This window comes from Rhea pennata, chromosome 12 (assembly GCF_028389875.1).
Source record: "Rhea pennata isolate bPtePen1 chromosome 12, bPtePen1.pri, whole genome shotgun sequence".
Lineage (NCBI taxonomy): Eukaryota > Metazoa > Chordata > Aves > Rheiformes > Rheidae > Rhea > Rhea pennata.
In genome coordinates, this window is record NC_084674.1 from 15,870,252 (window position 1) to 15,889,420 (window position 19,169).

Genomic DNA, 19,169 nt, shown 5'->3' on the forward strand with positions numbered 1-19,169 from the left:
AGCTGTGGCTCTAGAAGGAAAGCGGTTGTTTTTGTCCCTTGCCCTTCCTCCTCTGACACGTGAGCATTTTAAAGCATTCTGGTATTTCACAGTGAAACTTTGAATTTGTCAAAGGATCATGCAGGCTTGCAAATGTGTGGGGAGGGAGTTTCAAAGCACATATTCTTCCCTCTTCTTCTGACCTTTTTGCTGCTAGGCCATCACCGCCTGCTCCTTTTTACCCCTGCCCTAGCTTCACTCCAGGAGACCGTTTCCCTCAGCTCTTCATCTTACTCAGACTGCTCCCCGTCGGGCCCCTCTCCCTTCCCTACAGCTATCCTTCTTGCTTGCCTACCACACCACCAAAAACTCTTTGCCCCTTTCTCTTCCTTCAGTGGCTCCAGAAGGACCACCAGGAAACCCAGACTAGTAGGCCCAGAAGAATTTATTGGTTTGAGTAACATTTCACTGCTTGCCTCTAAAGCTGGCATGTTTCACAGGCAGTAAATCAGGGAGGTGTTACGTAGTTGCCTATTTTTGTATTAGCTTCTGTTCACTGGTCCAAACTGCTCCTTCCAGACCTATGTTCCTACTTTAGGACCCAACATATTTTACAATAAAAAATTGCACTAAAAATCAGACCATAATAATGCTATTTTAATGGTTGATTGAAATGATTAAATCACTTTCTCTGTAATAACTAACCAACAGTCCTCCAGATGATCTGCAGAAATCAGTTGGGGTAGCTTGAGATGCAAGAGCACACAGACTTGGTAGAAGGGTGGGGAGAACCTTGGCAGCACAGCTAATAAATGTAATTATAATGATAAAAGCTCATAAATGGCTTCATTCCACACTGTCACTCACAGCACAACCTGCTATCGCTCACTCCTGCTGCACACAGTGACCTTTGTCATGCTTGAGAAAACAGCTTCCCACTGTGATTTGACTCTTACTGAGTGGCCAGATGGGGCAGTTTTGCTTCATTATTTGTGCGTATGAAGTGGAAATGCCAACAGAAAGATTCATTACTGTCAAGATCATCTCTGCAAAGCTCCTCTGATTTATTAGGGCATAAACTGCTGTTCTGGCTGTAATGAGACATAAATGCTCTGTAAGGCCTATGAACTCAACAAGGAAATACACTGCCATCAAGAGGCTACGCGCCTAATTTATTAACAGCCTATGCCAGCGCAGTCGCAGAACGTCAGATTAGCAGCATGTAGTGCAGCAATTGCAGGAAAAAAGTTAATAGATTAGCCAATGGCATATTTACATAATAGCATTTTCTTGTTTTTCTGAAATTTGTACAGTAGAGAGACAGGTGAAATGCAATGGAATTGTTAAATACATTAGAACATTAATGTCCTTCAAATTCCACTTACTTAACATTGAGATTATGACCCAGACTGATAAATCACAGGATAAGAAAAATTATGTCTCAGGGTGAACATTTATTGCCCAGCTTCAGAATGTTCTAGATTTTTTATGCCTACATTTTATTAGTCGGTCACGTCTCTTCACATCACAGGTCTTGCCTACTGTTGTAATTAAAGTAGTGAAGTGCTCCCCAAGTATTACAGTCAGTTATGAGGATGAACAAGCATTAACATTGATAACACCTTACTTCTGTCTGCTCCAAAGAGCATGCATTGTGTTAGTAGAATACACCAGCGACTTTACTCACAAGTATGTAAAAAAGCACTTCAGCAATACTGGAATCGTTTAATACTACCTTGACAGTGGGTTCCTAGTGTGGCCACAAAGATGCTAGCAAGTTTGCACCGGTAAGGGTACAATTTTGCTTGCACTTACCACAGTTTTGGTTTAGGAGCATTCGAAATGGTTCAGGAGCTCTCTAGGAGGTTGCGCTGCAGCTGCTAGAGGCACTCTCAGGTGCCACAGCGTTGTCACTGAATGATCTTACGTACAAGTTGTTGGCTAGCTAGCGGAAAGGGCACGTCTTTCGCTTGGCGAGCAAGCGCTGCGGGTCCCGGACACTCTGCAGGCTGCATTAGGCTACAAGATCAGAGACCGTGCTGCAGTGCGAGGTCTCCTCCGGCACTAGGGGAAACCTTCGTTGTCCCCTACAGCCACCCTCAGGAGCCAACACTGCCGTCAGTCTCGTGCTCCTCCAAGGAAACATGAAAATCTGCACAGCCCAGTTTAAAACTGAATCCAAATCTGCAACCAAGCATAGCCAAGTCGCTTCTGCACTTCCAGAAAGAACGTAACATATTATGTTCACATTCAACTAACATAGCTTAGGATAAATGTAATATTCATGTTGAGGAACTGAAACACCTAGCTTTAAATTTGCACATCTAAACATCTATCGTGCAAAGTTCCTTAAAGAAATTGCATTAAATAAAGTATTTTTATTTTAAAGTATTTTTAAAGTTAATTTACCTCTTATGAAATTCTTACAGATGTATGGTCATAGTATAGATTAAAAAAAATTTTTAATCTTGCTTCATAGAACTTTTTATAAGGTATGCATTGAAAACAGCTTCCCAAATGGAAGGATAAAGTATATCACAATCTGAGCAGTCATGCACATAGCCCAAGCCTGCATAACACTTTTCACTCTGAAAGCATCAGAAAAATTAATTAAGCAAATTAAAAGTAAGATCTGCTTATGAAGACATGGTAACCTTGTCCATGCCTTTAATTTAATAATCCTGTCTCACTCAGAGGGCAAGAACAATTTGTACTGACACAGCTCCCGTGAGCAGTTCTGTGTCTTGCAGACGCTGTAGTGCTGTTAGCACTTGATTAAATATTAATGTGGGAACGAAGTACAGGTTCTTTTGCCACTCAACAACCCATTAATAAGTCACTCTGGAGAAAGGAGGAAAAGGTAGCTCAAAGACATATGTTTTGTTGAGCCACTTTCATTTGGGAAGTCTAACCCCATATGCTAGTAGAAAAAAATTAGTTCATTAGTAGTGTTTTTTAACATACTTATATGCCTGCTTTACATTACTATTCCCTTATGCCTATTAAATGTCCTGATATTTAAAAATCTGTGAACTGAACTATAACTAAACCAGGTGTTTACTCATCTATTTCTCACTATACAATGGAATGCTATCTAAAGTGTTTTCTGCACATCTATATGTTGTTTTAAAGTTTACTATCTGTTTAAAGCTGTATCCTATAAAAAGTGATTTTAATTAGATATAAAAAAATACAGAACACAGTAACAAAATGCTGATATAGTTATTACATTTCCTTCTAACTGTGGATTTGCTATTTATTTTTAGTGATTTAAAAGAGTCCTCTTTAAAATGTTTTTTTCACTGATACATTGCATTGTACCTGTTTCTTGGACAGATAATTTGGCATCAACTGTTCAGTGCAGCTATGACAAAATTACCAATTTTTCTTATAAAAAAAAAAAAAAAAAGAAATATCTTGTTTTTAAGAGCACTACCATCCCAAAGAGGCTGAGGTCAAGTTCTACCTTTTTTTTTTTTTTTTTTTTTTTTTTTTTTTTTTTTTGTCTCAGCCAAAGCAGCAGAGATGGAGGCTTCCTCAAGTAGTCATGCATATAATAAAAATGTGACCACTGGAGCGAGGCACTTGCCTGCTGTTCTCCCTCTCCCTCAGAGTCGTGGCTGGTTGGAGGCATGCAGAGATCCTGATCGGCCCTTCAGTTAGTACTCCGTATTCACAGAAGTGAGTAGCTGGCACTGAAGAGCTCATCTAGGAGCTGCTCTTGTGCAAAGAGCCACAATGCTTACCTCAAAAATGAGCTGTGGAGCTCAATGGAGGAATGTGCTTTTTTAAGAAAGAAATTGGCTAATTCCCTTAAAGTTTCAGGATGCGTCACCTGAGGAGGTTTCCCTGGCTGTCTAGCACAGATTAAAGTCTCTCACCTCCCTGCTCAGTAGAAGTGACATAATTCGGAGCAACCTTTCTGAAGGCTGTGGAAAGGAAGACAGACGTTGCCTACACCCTTGCTTCTGCGTGACCAAAAACAGACTAACCTCAGTTTAGTCATGTCTATTTTTACGGGAATGTATGTGAGAATTTTGTTGTGAACCAGATTAAGACTTTGAAAATTATTCCTGATACTACTGCAAACAGAGCACAGTCAGTCAAAGTTTCAACTTTGAATACAATCACATATTGTATATAAAATCATGACATTCATAGAGAAAAACATTGATTATATTGATCTAATGGCTTATAATATGTCACTCTTGCTGCACACAAATGTAGAGCCAAGTGCATTTTTATGGCTGAAATTGCACAAACACGACGTACCACAAAGGCATCCTCAGATGTTTGGCTCATCTCTAGTTCCCACACATAACCTTTTAAGGAGAATTTAGGTCAGTCTAAATAAAACAACTTGTCTCAAAATGGGGTGCCATATGTCAAAATGTACTTAGCTAGCCAGTATCATTCTTAGCCAAAAACTCAGTATTATCAGATATGGCGCTAAAATCTCTATAGTCACAAATTCCTCCTGCTGTTTGTGTACACATATGAATGTTTTGCACAAATTTGGTTTGGGTTGTTTAAATGAATCAAAATATTTAAAAAAGTACTGTGATAGTTATTATAATCATACTAATGATTTTTACAAACAATGATATCAGTAAGTGATACCGTTAAGTTTCCATTAATACTACTTATGGACTAAGCTCCATCACCTTTTTTTATGGTAAATGGTCCCATTTGCTGTATAGGTATTGGGGGTACCACTCATTATGAAATCCATGATAACTCAGGGATACAGTATCAGAATAGGAGACAACTCACTTTTGGCAGGATTGCATGGAATAACACTCAAGAAGGTATCATAAACCACCTTTAGTCAAGACGACGAAAACTGATTCCATAAGAAACCTAGCAAGCCCCTTTATCTTGGCAGTTACTTTTCCTGCATAGAAGACAAAAAGACAGAAGGAAATTCCTGATGGTCTCTTAACTGGAGTTATTTCTAAAGTGATTCTCTTCTGTCAGGGAGCAACATGACAGTATTGTTACACTTTTGGTCAAATGTCAGGTGGGGTATGCGCCCTACATCCCAGACTTCCAGGATCAGTGCTGCTGACAGTGCAGAGTTTCTGCTAAAACAAGATAAACCCAGCTATTGGATGCTGTGAATCCCCAGCATAGACCCAGCAGAGGCAGAAACACTGTTCCTCAGCCACAGTAAAAGCATAAAGTACTCCGAAGGTAGCTCTGGCTGTGGAGAGAGATGTTAGTTCATCATTAATCCCTACCTGCGACACTATGACATGATGTTGTTAACGGCATTCCCAGCATTGCATAGCACAAAAGAACGTAAGCAGTACCAATATTTGCTAAAGGATGGAAAAGGCAGGGGAAAGAGGAAGAGGAGAAAATACTCCCCAAAAAAGCACTAATTTCTGAAAGGTGAGCTGATTTTTGCCTCTCCACTACATCAGGCTTAAGCATCAGGCTTAAATTCTACTCAAGAAAACAACGGGAATCCAAAACTATCCATGCTCCCCAGCCAGGCTCTGTGGTGCCCACTCAAAATCACGAGCAGTACAACCACAAGAACTCCAGACTCATGGAGTTCCCAAAAACAAGGGACTGATGATGGACTCCACTGCAAGTGACAAGAAATGGAAGGATAGAAAGATAATATAACCAAGACCACATCTGTACACGGGATGAAATTAATAATCTGTGAATTTTTGTGCCTATAAAACTTGATAGTATGTATACTGGAGGAAAACTAAACCCAAAATGTGGTGTAGACTTAGTCAAAGCAAATACTTACAGTTTTCACCCCTCTCTATCCCAGAGGTTTCAGCAGGCACAATTTAGACAAAACTCTCATTTTATGGAATGTTCAGCCATTCACTTTTCACTGTGAGAACAAAACTAATAAATATACACTCTGTTAATTTCATTTTTGGATATGGAAATTAATAGAGTAGATGAAGTGCCTAGGGATTTTTCCTTCCATTGTAAAGAGAATTGAGGACCACTGCATACCTACTTCAGGGTAACTTGCAGTAAAGTCACTTTCTGGCTGGTCAGGCACTTTTGTTGTAATGCAATATCCAAGAAACTAAGCACCTCAGAACAGCAGACTGGAATCCTGAATAAGCAACATGCCATAACGTATAACCTGTCATTGCACGATGAGTATTTCATGTACCAAAGAGCGTAAGGGACCATGTAAGGGGAGGTCAGCTGCAGCCCTGATCTTTATAATCAGTTCATTAGAAATACATTCAATGGCAAAATCAGCCCACAGCTTGGCAACACTCTTCTTCCAGACTTGTACAGATGGGTAATTCACGGCATACTTGCTCTCTGCAGCCAGCCTTCCATACAAACCCACCTTAGACATTCTTCTTCCCTATAGGGAAGATATCCCTGTAGGACAATCTGAAGAATCTCCTTTTGATTCCTATTTCATTTTCTTTCTGCTATTTCCTTTCCATTTCCATTTTTTTGATTTATAGCTCTCTCCGTATTTTTGGCTTGATTTTGTAATTCTTGGCAGGTCTACTAAGCAGACAGAATGACAGGAATCAATTTTTAGATGGTCTTCTGTGATTTACCATATGTTGTGTGTTCCTTCTCCTTTTTTTTATCTGAGTTTGCTCTGTTATTCTGGGAAGAAAATAAAGTCTAAAAGAACAGGAGGCAGAAGTTCTCGAGCTGAAAATCTGCTCACATCTTTCTACCTGACATACTGAATCTTTCAGCTTATTTCTTGAAAATGCATAACTGGTTAGTAGGAGTTAAAGATTCTGATACTCAGTACTTAAGAAACACTTTTCACAATTCTACCACATCTTGTATTATTGAATCCACTAAACACCACAAAAATGCACCATAACTTATGCTGCTTTTGCCATTATTCAAAAATGATACATTCTCCTTCACCAGAAGCTGAAAATCAGAACCACACTACAGAAAAAATCTGAAAACTGCAGTATTCCACAATACTCATCCAATATCATTCTAAGTGAGAGTAACGATGTGAGTCTGTCTGGCTCTTGTCTCCATTCATGCACTCCTCCAACTTTTCCTTTAGCCTTCTCAGCGACAGAGAAAAGTCCTCTTCTGAAGGTGTTCTTGGCAATATTTTTACTCAAATAAGAATAACCTGAATAATCAGAATTTAAAAATAATTGAACATAAAAATGTTACCAGAAGGTGCTGAATATATTCTCAGCTCCTACTGAGGCACAGCAGATATTGAAATTTACTGCACAGTTTTTGCAAGAGATTCATAGTTCTCCACAAAACAAACCCTAAGTGGCTTTTCTCTTGAATTGTCTAGAAAAGCCAGAAATAAAAAATAGAAGTTATTACTCTGTATCCAGTATACTCTGAAATCTCTCTCTCTCTGTATATATATACATATATATACACACACACACATATATTTTATACATCCCCCATATATGTGTGCATGCGCACACACACACATAAATGCAAAATGATTCAGTTAAATCTCTTCCTCAAAAAAGCCCTATTCAATTGTTATAAGCTACTAAAACAATATAGAAAAAAGTAATTTCAGGCAAATAGCAGTAAATGTTTCTAAATTCCTTTTTGTTAGCTCTACAGGTGACCTATTTTATGAACCTCAATATAAAGCATTTTGAAGTTTGTGTTATAAGTCAGTATTTGTAGCTGCTTCCATTTTCTTCATGGCATGCTGAACAGTAGCCACTGTGATATACACTCTACTATTACAATACACTTTAAAATCCTCTTCAGTACTGACTACCATTCAAAATACATTTTTTTTTCAAAATACAAATGTCTAATGACATAAGACGGTGGGATAAGAACTACTGTATTCTAAGACACACAACAGTGCACTGAACTTAACTTCAACATTAAAATCCAGGGAAAAGGTTTCAACAAATCTTAAGGGAAAACCTCTGTAACTAAGCTTAAATGTTAATAGAAGCCAATGCACAAGCGCTATCCCCTAGAAACAGAACGTATTTACTTAGATGTGCAAATGTCTAAGTTCTGCACAGACACTTTCGTGGTAAGGACAATAGAGAGGATTATGCGACGGCAGTATCTGGAATTTTGTAGAGAAGAACAGGGGTTTTGTTTTGAGATCACCACATTTTTCAGAAGTTTAAGTCTACAGGTAATGCTGTTATGCCAGTTTACACAGAATAGATATAAATAGAGCGAGATAAACAAACAGTGCACTCTAAATGGGTGTTCTATAAAATACAGAAGACTGATGTAGTTAAAGATTCAACCTCTGGGAAGGAATCAGCAGACCCACAGCGGTGTTCTAAGGAGGGGAGTGTTTAGATAACTTCTTTAGTTCTTAATTCAGTAAAGCACTTTAGTGTATGTCTGAATCCATTGCTTTGGTTAGCAGGGATGTAATAATTCACATATGTAAGTCTTTTGCTGAAACGAATACTAAATGACACATATATGATCCACTGCATGTAATGGATCTTCAGTACAGTCTTGATATACGTGCATGTATTGCAGGATTGTTCTATAGCCAGGCACCACGAAGGATAACAGAGGTACTCTGGGAAAATGGTATATATGAGCAACAATTTTATATATAAACAATGTCTGCTACACTTCCAAATCAGGAGAATTTGGCCTCTCAGAGCAAAATGAGCAAGAAATACCATTTACTACATGCAACAGGATGCCAGCAAGAGAATACTACACCAAACATTTAACTTCCTCCCTTTGTAACATTCCGCTTCCAAACATCTCCTGAGATTTGATATTTAAACATGCAATTTACCAACCTTCTCAACTCAATGTAAATATCCAACAAAAGTTAACTTAAAGTCTTAGTATGCGATGAAACAATACACTATGACTTATTTTAATTCAGTTAGAGTTATATAAAATAAAAGTATATGAGGATGTCATTAAAGGAAAAATGATCCAAGAATGAACTAAGAATGGACCATACAAACTAGGTAGAAATATACTTTGGCACCCAGATGAAAATGTCTGAAAATAAAAAAAAATATTTCTTTGTGTTGGTCTGTATTTTTCCAGGGTACTTACCAAGTACTTACAGACTACTGGAATTGCCATAACTCATCAGACCAGCAATGTATCTGACCATTGGTTTGCAAAGATACAATAAACCACTTTTACTATTTAAGCCTCACCTCGTTACATTGCACTGCCTCCTCTACTTGTATTAATACATGTAACTGTGGATGTTCCTGTTAGTCATAAAAATGTCTTGAATCCTATTAATGCCTGTCCACGATACAACGTGGTGTTTGACTCTGGGTTAATCATGCATTCTATAAAAACTAGAAAATACAAATTTTATTATGGTATATTCCAAAGGCTATTAAAAAGAGGCCAAAAGCACCACAAAGACAGTTTTTGAACACCCGCTTTGAGCAATGAGTGAAGTTTTCACTACTCCCTGTCTGTACAATGAGTAAATAAGCAAGAGTTTTTGCTTTGTAACTTGTACTCTACAGAACAGAAAGTACAGCTGAAGGCAAGCAAACTTGTAGATCTACTCTGTTCTTCGGAATTCTGAGTGTAGATGGGAAACAGAGATGACTGAACATAACCCCAGCTTTGCCCCTCTCACTAACATATTTTCCACCAAGGCTGTCCCTTGCTCCGGGCAGCACACAATCATAACCTAACCCTCGATATAGATTCTGATGATTTCAACTACTTCCAGAAGCCAAACTTCAAAACAGGTAATTAATGAAGACCTTCAATGCAACGTTATCTTCAAATTCTTACTGTTCGTACTTTTTATTTATTAATCCAAATGAACTGTTTGAAATACTGTGTTAACATTACTGTCGAACACAATCAACCAAATAGATCTCATACACTTTTTTTTTTTTTACTGGGTTACTCACTATTAACAATATACATTCTTAATATTTTACAGAGACTAAGTTACTCTTCTAAATCAGAAGAGGCGTAGCAGAGTCTCCATCATCTCTGTTCAGCTTGCCTTCTCAGAAGATGCATAAACTATAAAGAGAAGTAAGTAAAAATAAAGAGACCAAGAACTGTATCCTGGCTTTCAGAATAACTACAGCACTGTTCAGCTTAAACCACAATAACTGAAATATAGTTTTTATCTTGTTGTTGAAGAACTTCAAGAAATAAATGATCTCACTGTTTTCCTTAAATGAATGATATAATTCTTCACAAAAGCCACTACCTCAAGGATAGACACAGTCCACAGAATGAAATGGGTATATTTGTGCAATTACAACACCTCCTCTAACTGGCTCACATCTGACATAATTACTCAAAGAAAGAAAAAGAAACAGAAAAAGGAAAAAAAGAAAAAAAGTAAGACCTTACACTGCTTGTCAGGTCACGTTTTATTATATTCATTTTGTGGATTAGTAAACAGAATCCATACGATGTCAGGTTCTTATTATGAGATTTACTTACAATACTTTGTTTTCTCTTGTTAATAATGGCTTTCAGCCAAATATTTCAGTGATACGGAGTTTACGCCAGATGCAAGTAGTGATTACTTGTAGTCATCTAGGCATGTCTTATGTATACATGTTATAACTTAAATTCTGGAACGCTTTCTTAATGTCTCCAGAATGCACTACATAAAAATGAGCTTCTTTTGCTAGTAAAGACTATATGATTTTTATGTCCTTGATACTCATGAGTTCACAAAAATACTTTGGACTATCTATTTCAGATTGCAGCTTACTCTCCATTTTGACTGTTCATTGTTTATTAGCTATTCTGTATGACTCATAGGTAATTTATTTTTGTATCTACTCTTGGTTACATGACAAACGTTAACAGGGTAATAGCACTTTGGATATATGTTTAAATTGTGTATAAATGATCGTCCCAACTAAAATTCCTGAAACATTCAGAAAGCATTACCCACTATATGATTCTAGCCAACCATATAATTCTGTATACGAGAGGCAATAATCCTTCCTCTGGCAATCCACATATACCCTGAGGATAAGATTCAATTACCCTTATCTTTACCAAAAAAAACTCCTTACTTTTGGGGTTTAACTATTGCAGGAAAAAAGTTTACTCATAGCAAATTAAACCAAGATTGACCTAAAAAAAGAATTCTTAGCTTAGAGTTTCATATTAGAGAATACAAGTAGAAACAGATACAGATACCTGTCTCTTTCTCCTTTAATTAAAAGGAAAAAGAAGTAATGTGAGAGAAACTTTTTTTTTTTTTTTTTTTTTCTTATCTTCCTGCAGATGAGGCAGGAAACTAGAACTCAACCATTTCTGTGAGGAGTAGCTTCTCTCAATCCCGAATCTGGAACTTTTGTTTGATCTCCTACCTGATCTTTCATCGCACTGAGGGGAGCCCAAAAAGATAATTAACATAAGTTATGTCATAGCTTGAAAGAACTATAAAATGCCTGGACCACCTTCTCCTTTGGTCCTTAAAGAGCAACCAGTGATCAAGCATACAGTTGGTATACCAGTAATAATATACTCCTTTAAAATATTTCTGTCTTTTTAGAAAAAGAAAGGGCAAGAAAAGAAAAGGGGAAAGCAGAGGAAGGGAGGAAATGGAGGGAAAAAGAAGGAGGGAAAATCAATTCAACAACATCCAGACAACGTAGTCAGGGCATCCAGGTTGCTGTTCCACATTGCCAACATCAGCAAGTTCCTAAACTACAGAGGTGTGTTTTTTTGTTTTTTTGTTTTTTTTTTTTTTAATCAATCTGCAGAATGCTTCGTAGCATGGCAGATCCATCACCAACATGATACCACAGCACAGTCACCCATTCTCCTGTAGCTTGTTATCACAGCACCCAGCTGATTACAGGTTTGCCCTTAGGGCTGTTTTTAAACAAAGTACATGGAAATATGTCGTGTTTTTCATCCTCCTTTGTCGAAGGAGGGTAAGGAAAGGGTACTACAGAATACTATAAGGAAATAATCTAAATCCAGCAAATTTTGATGTAATACTTTTTAGATTACTTGATAATTTTTAGTACTGTATATAGGCCCAGAGAGCTTCCACACTATGACACTTTCATATAAAGCAGCTAAAAAAAAAAATCAGCCTAAAATGCCCTTGGTTTCCTGATTTTTGCAAAACAGTTCTGTTTGGTTTATTTGGAACTTCAGTTCCGTTCAGACGCCTTTCCGGCAGCATTAGCGGATTTCGGCATCGCAGTCGCTCGGAGGGAGGCTGCAAGGTCCTCCCGCCTTCTCCACGTTCACCGGCCTGGAAGGACCCTCCGCACCGACAGACTCGCGTCTCTGCCTCGTCGCGCCGCTTCACAAGCAGGAAGACGACAGAGAAAAAGTACTTCTCTCCCATTCAAAATGAACCCACAAATTTCGCAATCTGAAGCGTCACAAAAATGCTCGCGTATACACTTTAATTACACTCCTACTGTCCCTTAGCCTCAATGGCATTTTAAACGCTTCCCTGGATCATGGTCACGGAAGAAACGCTTCCGAGGTGCTCCAGAGCAATAGGGAAATGTGCTTTACAGCAGGTGAAGCCCACCTATCCTGGGTAGGACAGATACAAGGGGGGAAAAGACAGGGAGAAAAAGACCCCCACCGCAAAATATCCAGGCATTTGATCACATTAAGTTGTGGAGAAAAGGCATCACGGGGCTTCACGGAGGCGCTGGCAAGTCACAAGTGCTTTGAAGTGTTTCTCAACCATTTACATTACAGGATTTACTAGAATGCCTTCCCCTTCAGTGACGCAACTTACTGAGAATGGTCTTGCTAAATGCAAAATACCAAAATATGTTAAATATTCTTTTTATCTTCTGTTATCGTCTTCCTGTTCCAAGTTTATTAATTTTCAATTACTGACTAAAGTGGTTTTCAACAAAGAGCATGACAGGGCTGTGAGTTCTGATAATATCCCTGGTTTCATTGCAGTTTAGTTATTAGATGTGCTATTTATTAAATCCTGCATTTTAGCAGTATTTACTAGGTTAAGCTTCCAGGAATTTTCTGTGAACAACTCCCTGGAACCTTCCAAGCGAGAGGAAGCAGCACTGCGTTATTTAAGGCAACACAATTAGTGGTACTACTTACTTCTTGGGACCAAACCTGGAAGGATGTCTTTTTCTATTTTTCACCTGAACAACATTCTCTTTTTATGCTTTAAATTGAAATAAGGTACATAGTGAAATATGTAAAAGCAGTATCTACCTGGCAGATCTGTCATAAATATGATGCAGGAACTTGAAAATACTGAATAGAAGTTTCATGAATGAGAAAAATTATATACATGCATAAAACTAATTTATAATGTGCGAGATTCTAGCTGTTTAAGTGCAAGATTCCATGTAAGGACTAACAAAAAAAGTAAATAGACATTAACAACTTAGTACCTTAGTCATACAAATAAAATATGCTGTGCTATAAAAATCGTACTACAAGATTTACATTTTGAGGAGGAGAAAATATTGAAAGAAAATGGTAGAGTGATTTCTTTTGTGGAGGAAGACAGGAGCTCATAAAACAAAACAAAACAGAGTGTACAATGAAAATATTCCCTCTTTCAAAGGAACAGTCCAGATGATAATTTTGAATAGCTGTTCCATGATCATAATTCTCTAGCTCAACAAAATCAGTCCAATGTCCCAAAATAAAAAAAACTTTTCATTTCAGCTACTTTTGTGATTTAATAGGAGCCATAGAGTTCCTTTTTCAAAATTTAATGCAGCAAAATTTTTATTTAATGTATTATTAGAAAGTAGCAGTCTTCTGCCAGTTGCCAAGCAGAACATACCTATAAGGGTGTGTAATAATGTGGTCTGACCCCTGATTACATGCATCTTAAAAAAAAAAAAAATACCTTTTCAAAGATAGAGATATCCTAGGACAAAAAAAATATTTTTTTTTATTTACACAATGAAAGTATGTTTTCATTCTCTTCAGTTTTAGAGATTGTCACTGACAAACTGACAAAGTCTTCACAGTTATATGAAGATTTCTGTCAACTGTGTTTATAGAATTTTTTCCTTTATACAAGTGACAAGATGTTTCTGCTGCAGGTAATGATGACATTTTTAATATTATACAGCATACAGAAAAATATAACTAAAATAGGCACTTAACTGACATGGTAGTTGAGATAGGCACAAACTTAAGACCTTTTCTGAATTAGAGCTATTACTCTGTCCATCACTGTCCACCACAATATCAAAGTGACAGGAAAAACATAAATGATAAGAAAGATGACAAGGTGAAGTAGACTAGAGAACAAAAAAAAGCCAGAAAGAAAAACTGCTACACAGTTCAAGGATGTGATTTAGAAACATTAAGGTGGCTTTAGAAAGAGATGTCATACTGCAAATGCAAAGGATCTAAAAGTGCACCGCATGCATAATTTTTAGGCATAGTGGCATTGCAACATTCACTTATGGAGGATATTTCATTTTCAAAAAAACCTTCATTTCTAAAACAAAACAAAAGCCACAAAAGACATCAAAAGTTCTCATGCATTATCTCACACACAAAAACATTTCACATTTCTCAAGTTGAAATACTTCAGGATGAACAAAAGACAAACTGATTTGAATTTTTTTCTCCACTTCATATTTTCTAACGTAAAATTTAGAAAACTGTATAATTCATTTAATATTTTGTAAGACTTAAGTAGAATACCACATATTAAATAAAAGCTCCTCCTCCAACACTCTGTCCTCTTCTACAGTGCTCTTGCTGTAGAAGGTTGGATTCTTACTGCTACTCCTTAGCAGAAGAAAGTGTCCCCAAAAGGAAATTTGTCTTGTTGCTCATTGTAACAGCAACACTATGCTTTTTTTTTTTTTTTTAAAAAAAAAAAGATATAACCATTCCTTTGCACATGGAAGAAATAGCACATGGGTTTGTGAAAATAATCAGCTGACTACTGACTGCCTCAGAAAATTCTATCCTTGTTGGTATCTTATGACAGAGTTCCTCCTCTGCTCTTCTCCCCTTCTTAACAGAGGAACTAAATTAATGGTTTTAAGAAAATTTAAGACCTCAGAGTGCAAGGCACATCCTTCTGAGCAATTCTGTAGATCTCCTTAGGAGTCAGTGTTTGCTAGATATAGGAAAAAGCTTTCAAGAAATCCTTGAAGACTTACAGCAGATAATATCCAAGTGAGTAAGAGAGAAAAGATTGGCTGCAATACATGATATTTAATAATTTTGTTTCCAGGAGAACAAAATGGGTTATTTTTGTATAAAAAAGAACCACTGCTGGTCTACAAAGTTAGTCAATCATACTGAAACTGCAAAAGAGACAAACTAAGTGGGGAGGGAAATGCCACAAATACTGATTCAAATTCCAAAGATAACTTAGATTCAAGTCATATTCCTCATATCCGCCACTTAATTTGTTTAAATTCTTTAGTTTATTTAAAAGCTTACTGATGTTGAGATATTTACATATTCCTTGAATAAAAAAATTCTTCATACTTCATCTGATCAAGAAAGCTGGTACCACTACAAGATCCAATTAACTAAGTAAGTAAGAGTAACTATTGAATCATATAGGTAAAATTAACACTTCACAGACCATTCACATAGGGAGAAAAGTGTCTGCTAACATCTGGGAACTAGGAGGTGGGGGTAGTGAAAAAGTAAGCATTTGCTATGTTTTATAAACATTTGTACTCTGAAGAAGCAACAATTAAAATAATTTCAGACATTAGGAGAGAAGTGTGAATACAAAGGACAGATCAAAGAAGAATTTAAGAGAGATGTTGAGACTGCTTTAGTATCAGGTCTTTATGTGAGCACAGCCAGCCGATACAAGACATATCGAAGAATTGCACTCATATACTTAGGAAGCTTTAACAGAACATATGACCCATCTAAAAAAAGCAGATTACATTTTAAATATTCAAACAGCTGGAAAACAAGCTACAATACAAATAAGTTCTTGTTTCCAGAAATATTTGGTAAGTAATTTCAATCGACAAATACATTTTATAAAGTCCTAAATTTCCGTCTCTCTAATTCATCAACAGAAAAATCAGTACAAAACTTTCCCCCGGAAGATCCATCTCCAATAGTAAATACAGAATAATAAAGGTAGGAAATATTTTTGTATAAATAAAACAAATAACCTCACTGAAAACTACTAAAGAAAATTATGGAGCCAAAATCATAAGTCAAGTATTCTCCTCTTTGTCTGACTTGTACATAGTTTATCATCATATCTCAAAGAGATACTTTTGCATGTCACAAAGTAGAAATAGTCTTGTTATATTTCAGAAACATTGACTTTACCAGTTGAGATGTGACCTAACCAGAGTCTTGACATCCAGTGAAATATACTAAATAATATCTATTCCTACATCTAATTAAGAAATACTGACTTCTTCATCCCTTCCGATACGCAAAGGTTATCATCAATTCACCTGAAAAGCATCATAGATCTCCTCAAAATATGCAAATAGCAATGCACCCTTGCATTCTGTTAAAGATGAAAGACTTGCCAGTGTGTCATAGCAAAAGCCCAAAAAGAATGAACTTTCTTCTTTTAGAATGCGTGAGGTTATAGGAGTTGAGCAAGAAGGGGAGAGCAAGGTTTCTGAAGAGAAAAATAGATCGTCAGATTGCAGTTACAGTTATTATTCTAAATTCTCTGAATAAAAAACTCTTAACTAGCAGAAAGCAGGATAGATGAATGTCATTTTTACTACAGGTAATGACAGTAATTGACATAACATTTTTTATAAGAACAGTAAAAAATCACCCATTTCCCATTTTCTCTTGGTCTTTGATTGCTAATAGATGACGTTTAGTTCAAGTAAACAAGAAAAGTAAGCACAGAAAACAAATGCAATTTTATAAATGAAAGAAATAACATTAAAAAGCAAAAGTCAAAGCTATTATATTTTTCCACAGAACACCGAAACCCCACACTGCACGCACATGTTAATCATTTATCCGTTCAAATAGCACTTAGAGCAGTGATGTTATTGCTTCTACAGGTATATAACGTGGCAGATAACTCAAAGGAGAAAAGTTTGCTAAACAGCCCAAATTTGTTTTAGAGGAACAGAAGACAAAGTGTAGAGGGAAATCAAACTGTTTCACCTTCAAACTGGAGGCCATACCAGAGCATTAAAATATCATTAAAACACAGCAAAGCATTGCTGCGCCAGCACGTAACATCCACATGTTATGTAACACACACATAACAAGGAAGTTCTGGACAAATTTCTTCAGAGAGATTGACAGAACCAATTTCATTTTTTTATGAATTCTCAGTAATTGCAAACTCATCTCTCACACTGCCCGATGAATAGAAATAAACAAATATACCAAATTACTACATCTGCTCCTTCTGTAGTCATACTAAACAACTCACATATCATGATCCTTAGTACCTATCCTCTTTAGCTTCAAAAAGCACTGAATTATTAATGAACATTTGGGGAGAAAGCAAAGGAAAAATTTACATATTTAATGACGTCTCACTGGGGAAGCATCATATAGTGGTCAATAAGGTACCCTCCAGGGAAAGATTTCCTTAATATCTTATTATCCTAAGAAGTTCATTACTACAGTAAAAGGCCGTATTTACCCTCAAGCAATACCACATAAGCATCATTTTTGTCATTAGAGAAACATCTAGCCCAAAATATTTTTAAACCATTAGGAAGATTTTTCATTAGGTATACACTTCATAATGGATGAGAAGCTTTGGATCTTCCATCAAATAAAGGAATAACATACTTACTTTTCTATCTGGCCAATTATACTTTGCAAATATTGTATCATATGTGTCCACAGCTCCATCAGTAATCAGCATTATGGCTTGGCTGCAAATACTTCCTTGTCCTGTGTGATTGAACTGTGGAAGGAAACATTAATTTAAGTACAACATATTACTGTTAGATGAAGACAGAGAGGATCCTATCAGATAGGCACAGTTCTTACAGAATCTCTACCACACAGAGAAGTAGGAGAAAGTCTCAGCTTGAAAATATTTTATCATCATTACTATGTACCTACTGAGCTGTAATGCGCATTGTCTAACAGTAGAAGGATTCATTATATATCTAAATCCTATTAGCCAGAAAAATAAGAAGAAACATTTAAATATAGCAGTTCCTCAAATTAAAAGTATACGTAAAGGACATATGGAACCCATACTTTTCCCATTTTGGATAGATGGTATGTATTGATGTAACTATACAGAGTTTGCTTTGTTTTAAAATACAATTTTAAAAGGACAGAAGAGGCAACAAACCACTGATCAATCTTTTTTCTTTTTTTGTGAAGTACAGAAGGTACAGCCTTGATATAGAGACATGCGATTATTTCATGGAGGATTACAGTCTATTTATTATTTTTCATAAAATGCTTGTTTGGGAGAACCAAGTTAATATTTATATATTTTCAGACTCTTCTATTACTCAGAACGGATACACATAAGTAATCTAAGCTGAGGTATCAAAGCACAAGTATTTAGACAGCAATCAACATATCCATTGGAGTACAGGAAGAAAGTTTCATCACTGCACAGAAAGAGATGCGATTTTCTCATGGGCAAAGAGCAAGTCAGTTGGACTAAGCCATAAACTAAGCTTTGATTTTTTAATTCTGGAATTGGTGCATTAAATTTAAATCTGTCTTGCTCCATCTGCTCTTATTCCACAATAAGTTCTTGCTTGTAATACTTCATATATTCAGGAGACTTAACACAGGTGAACCATCTTTTAGCAACAAAATAAAAAGTTGGCAAGTTATCTGATTTTTAATTACTCTGTAGAAAACATTAAAATGAAATGTGAAAAGACAAATAACCAGTGATTTGAGCACAATTTTTTTTCCCTCTATTTTCAGTTAATGTTTAGATAGGCTCTAATAGCTGAATAATCCACTTTTGTTCCCTTCCCATATAATTTTATAATAGATTAGTAAGTCTAAGGTCAGACAAGTTTTCATCCTACCACCCTTCTCCTCATAATGAGGAAGCCCAAATGATAATTTTCTGATCATTTTGTCCACCTCATCAGCCTACCTGCACGAAAGAGAGCCCAAAGAAACAGCGATCTCATTTGAGAAAAAAAGCATTTAAATTTAAAACTGAGTTACCTTTCAGGATCTCTGATTGCCTCTGGATGATTTTAGTTAAATTTGTTGGGAGTACTCTAGTTTCATTTGGCCCAGAAACTGCAACAACTTTAAGGTTTCTTCAATCTAGTTGCCTTCACTTACTCTTCACTACTCTTCTCATAACG

At 36.5% G+C, this 19,169-nt stretch overlaps 1 protein-coding gene across 1 annotated transcript in view; it reads right to left on the minus strand.

Moving 5' to 3' along the window:
• The window catches only part of CACNA2D3 (calcium voltage-gated channel auxiliary subunit alpha2delta 3), a 457,522-nt gene that overhangs the window by 215,480 nt on the left and 222,873 nt on the right, over positions 1–19,169 (minus strand). The window contains exon 11 of the mRNA XM_062585399.1: positions 17,663–17,776. Within this exon, the coding sequence (XP_062441383.1) occupies positions 17,663–17,776 (114 nt within the window). The remainder of the gene's footprint in view (positions 1–17,662; positions 17,777–19,169) is intronic.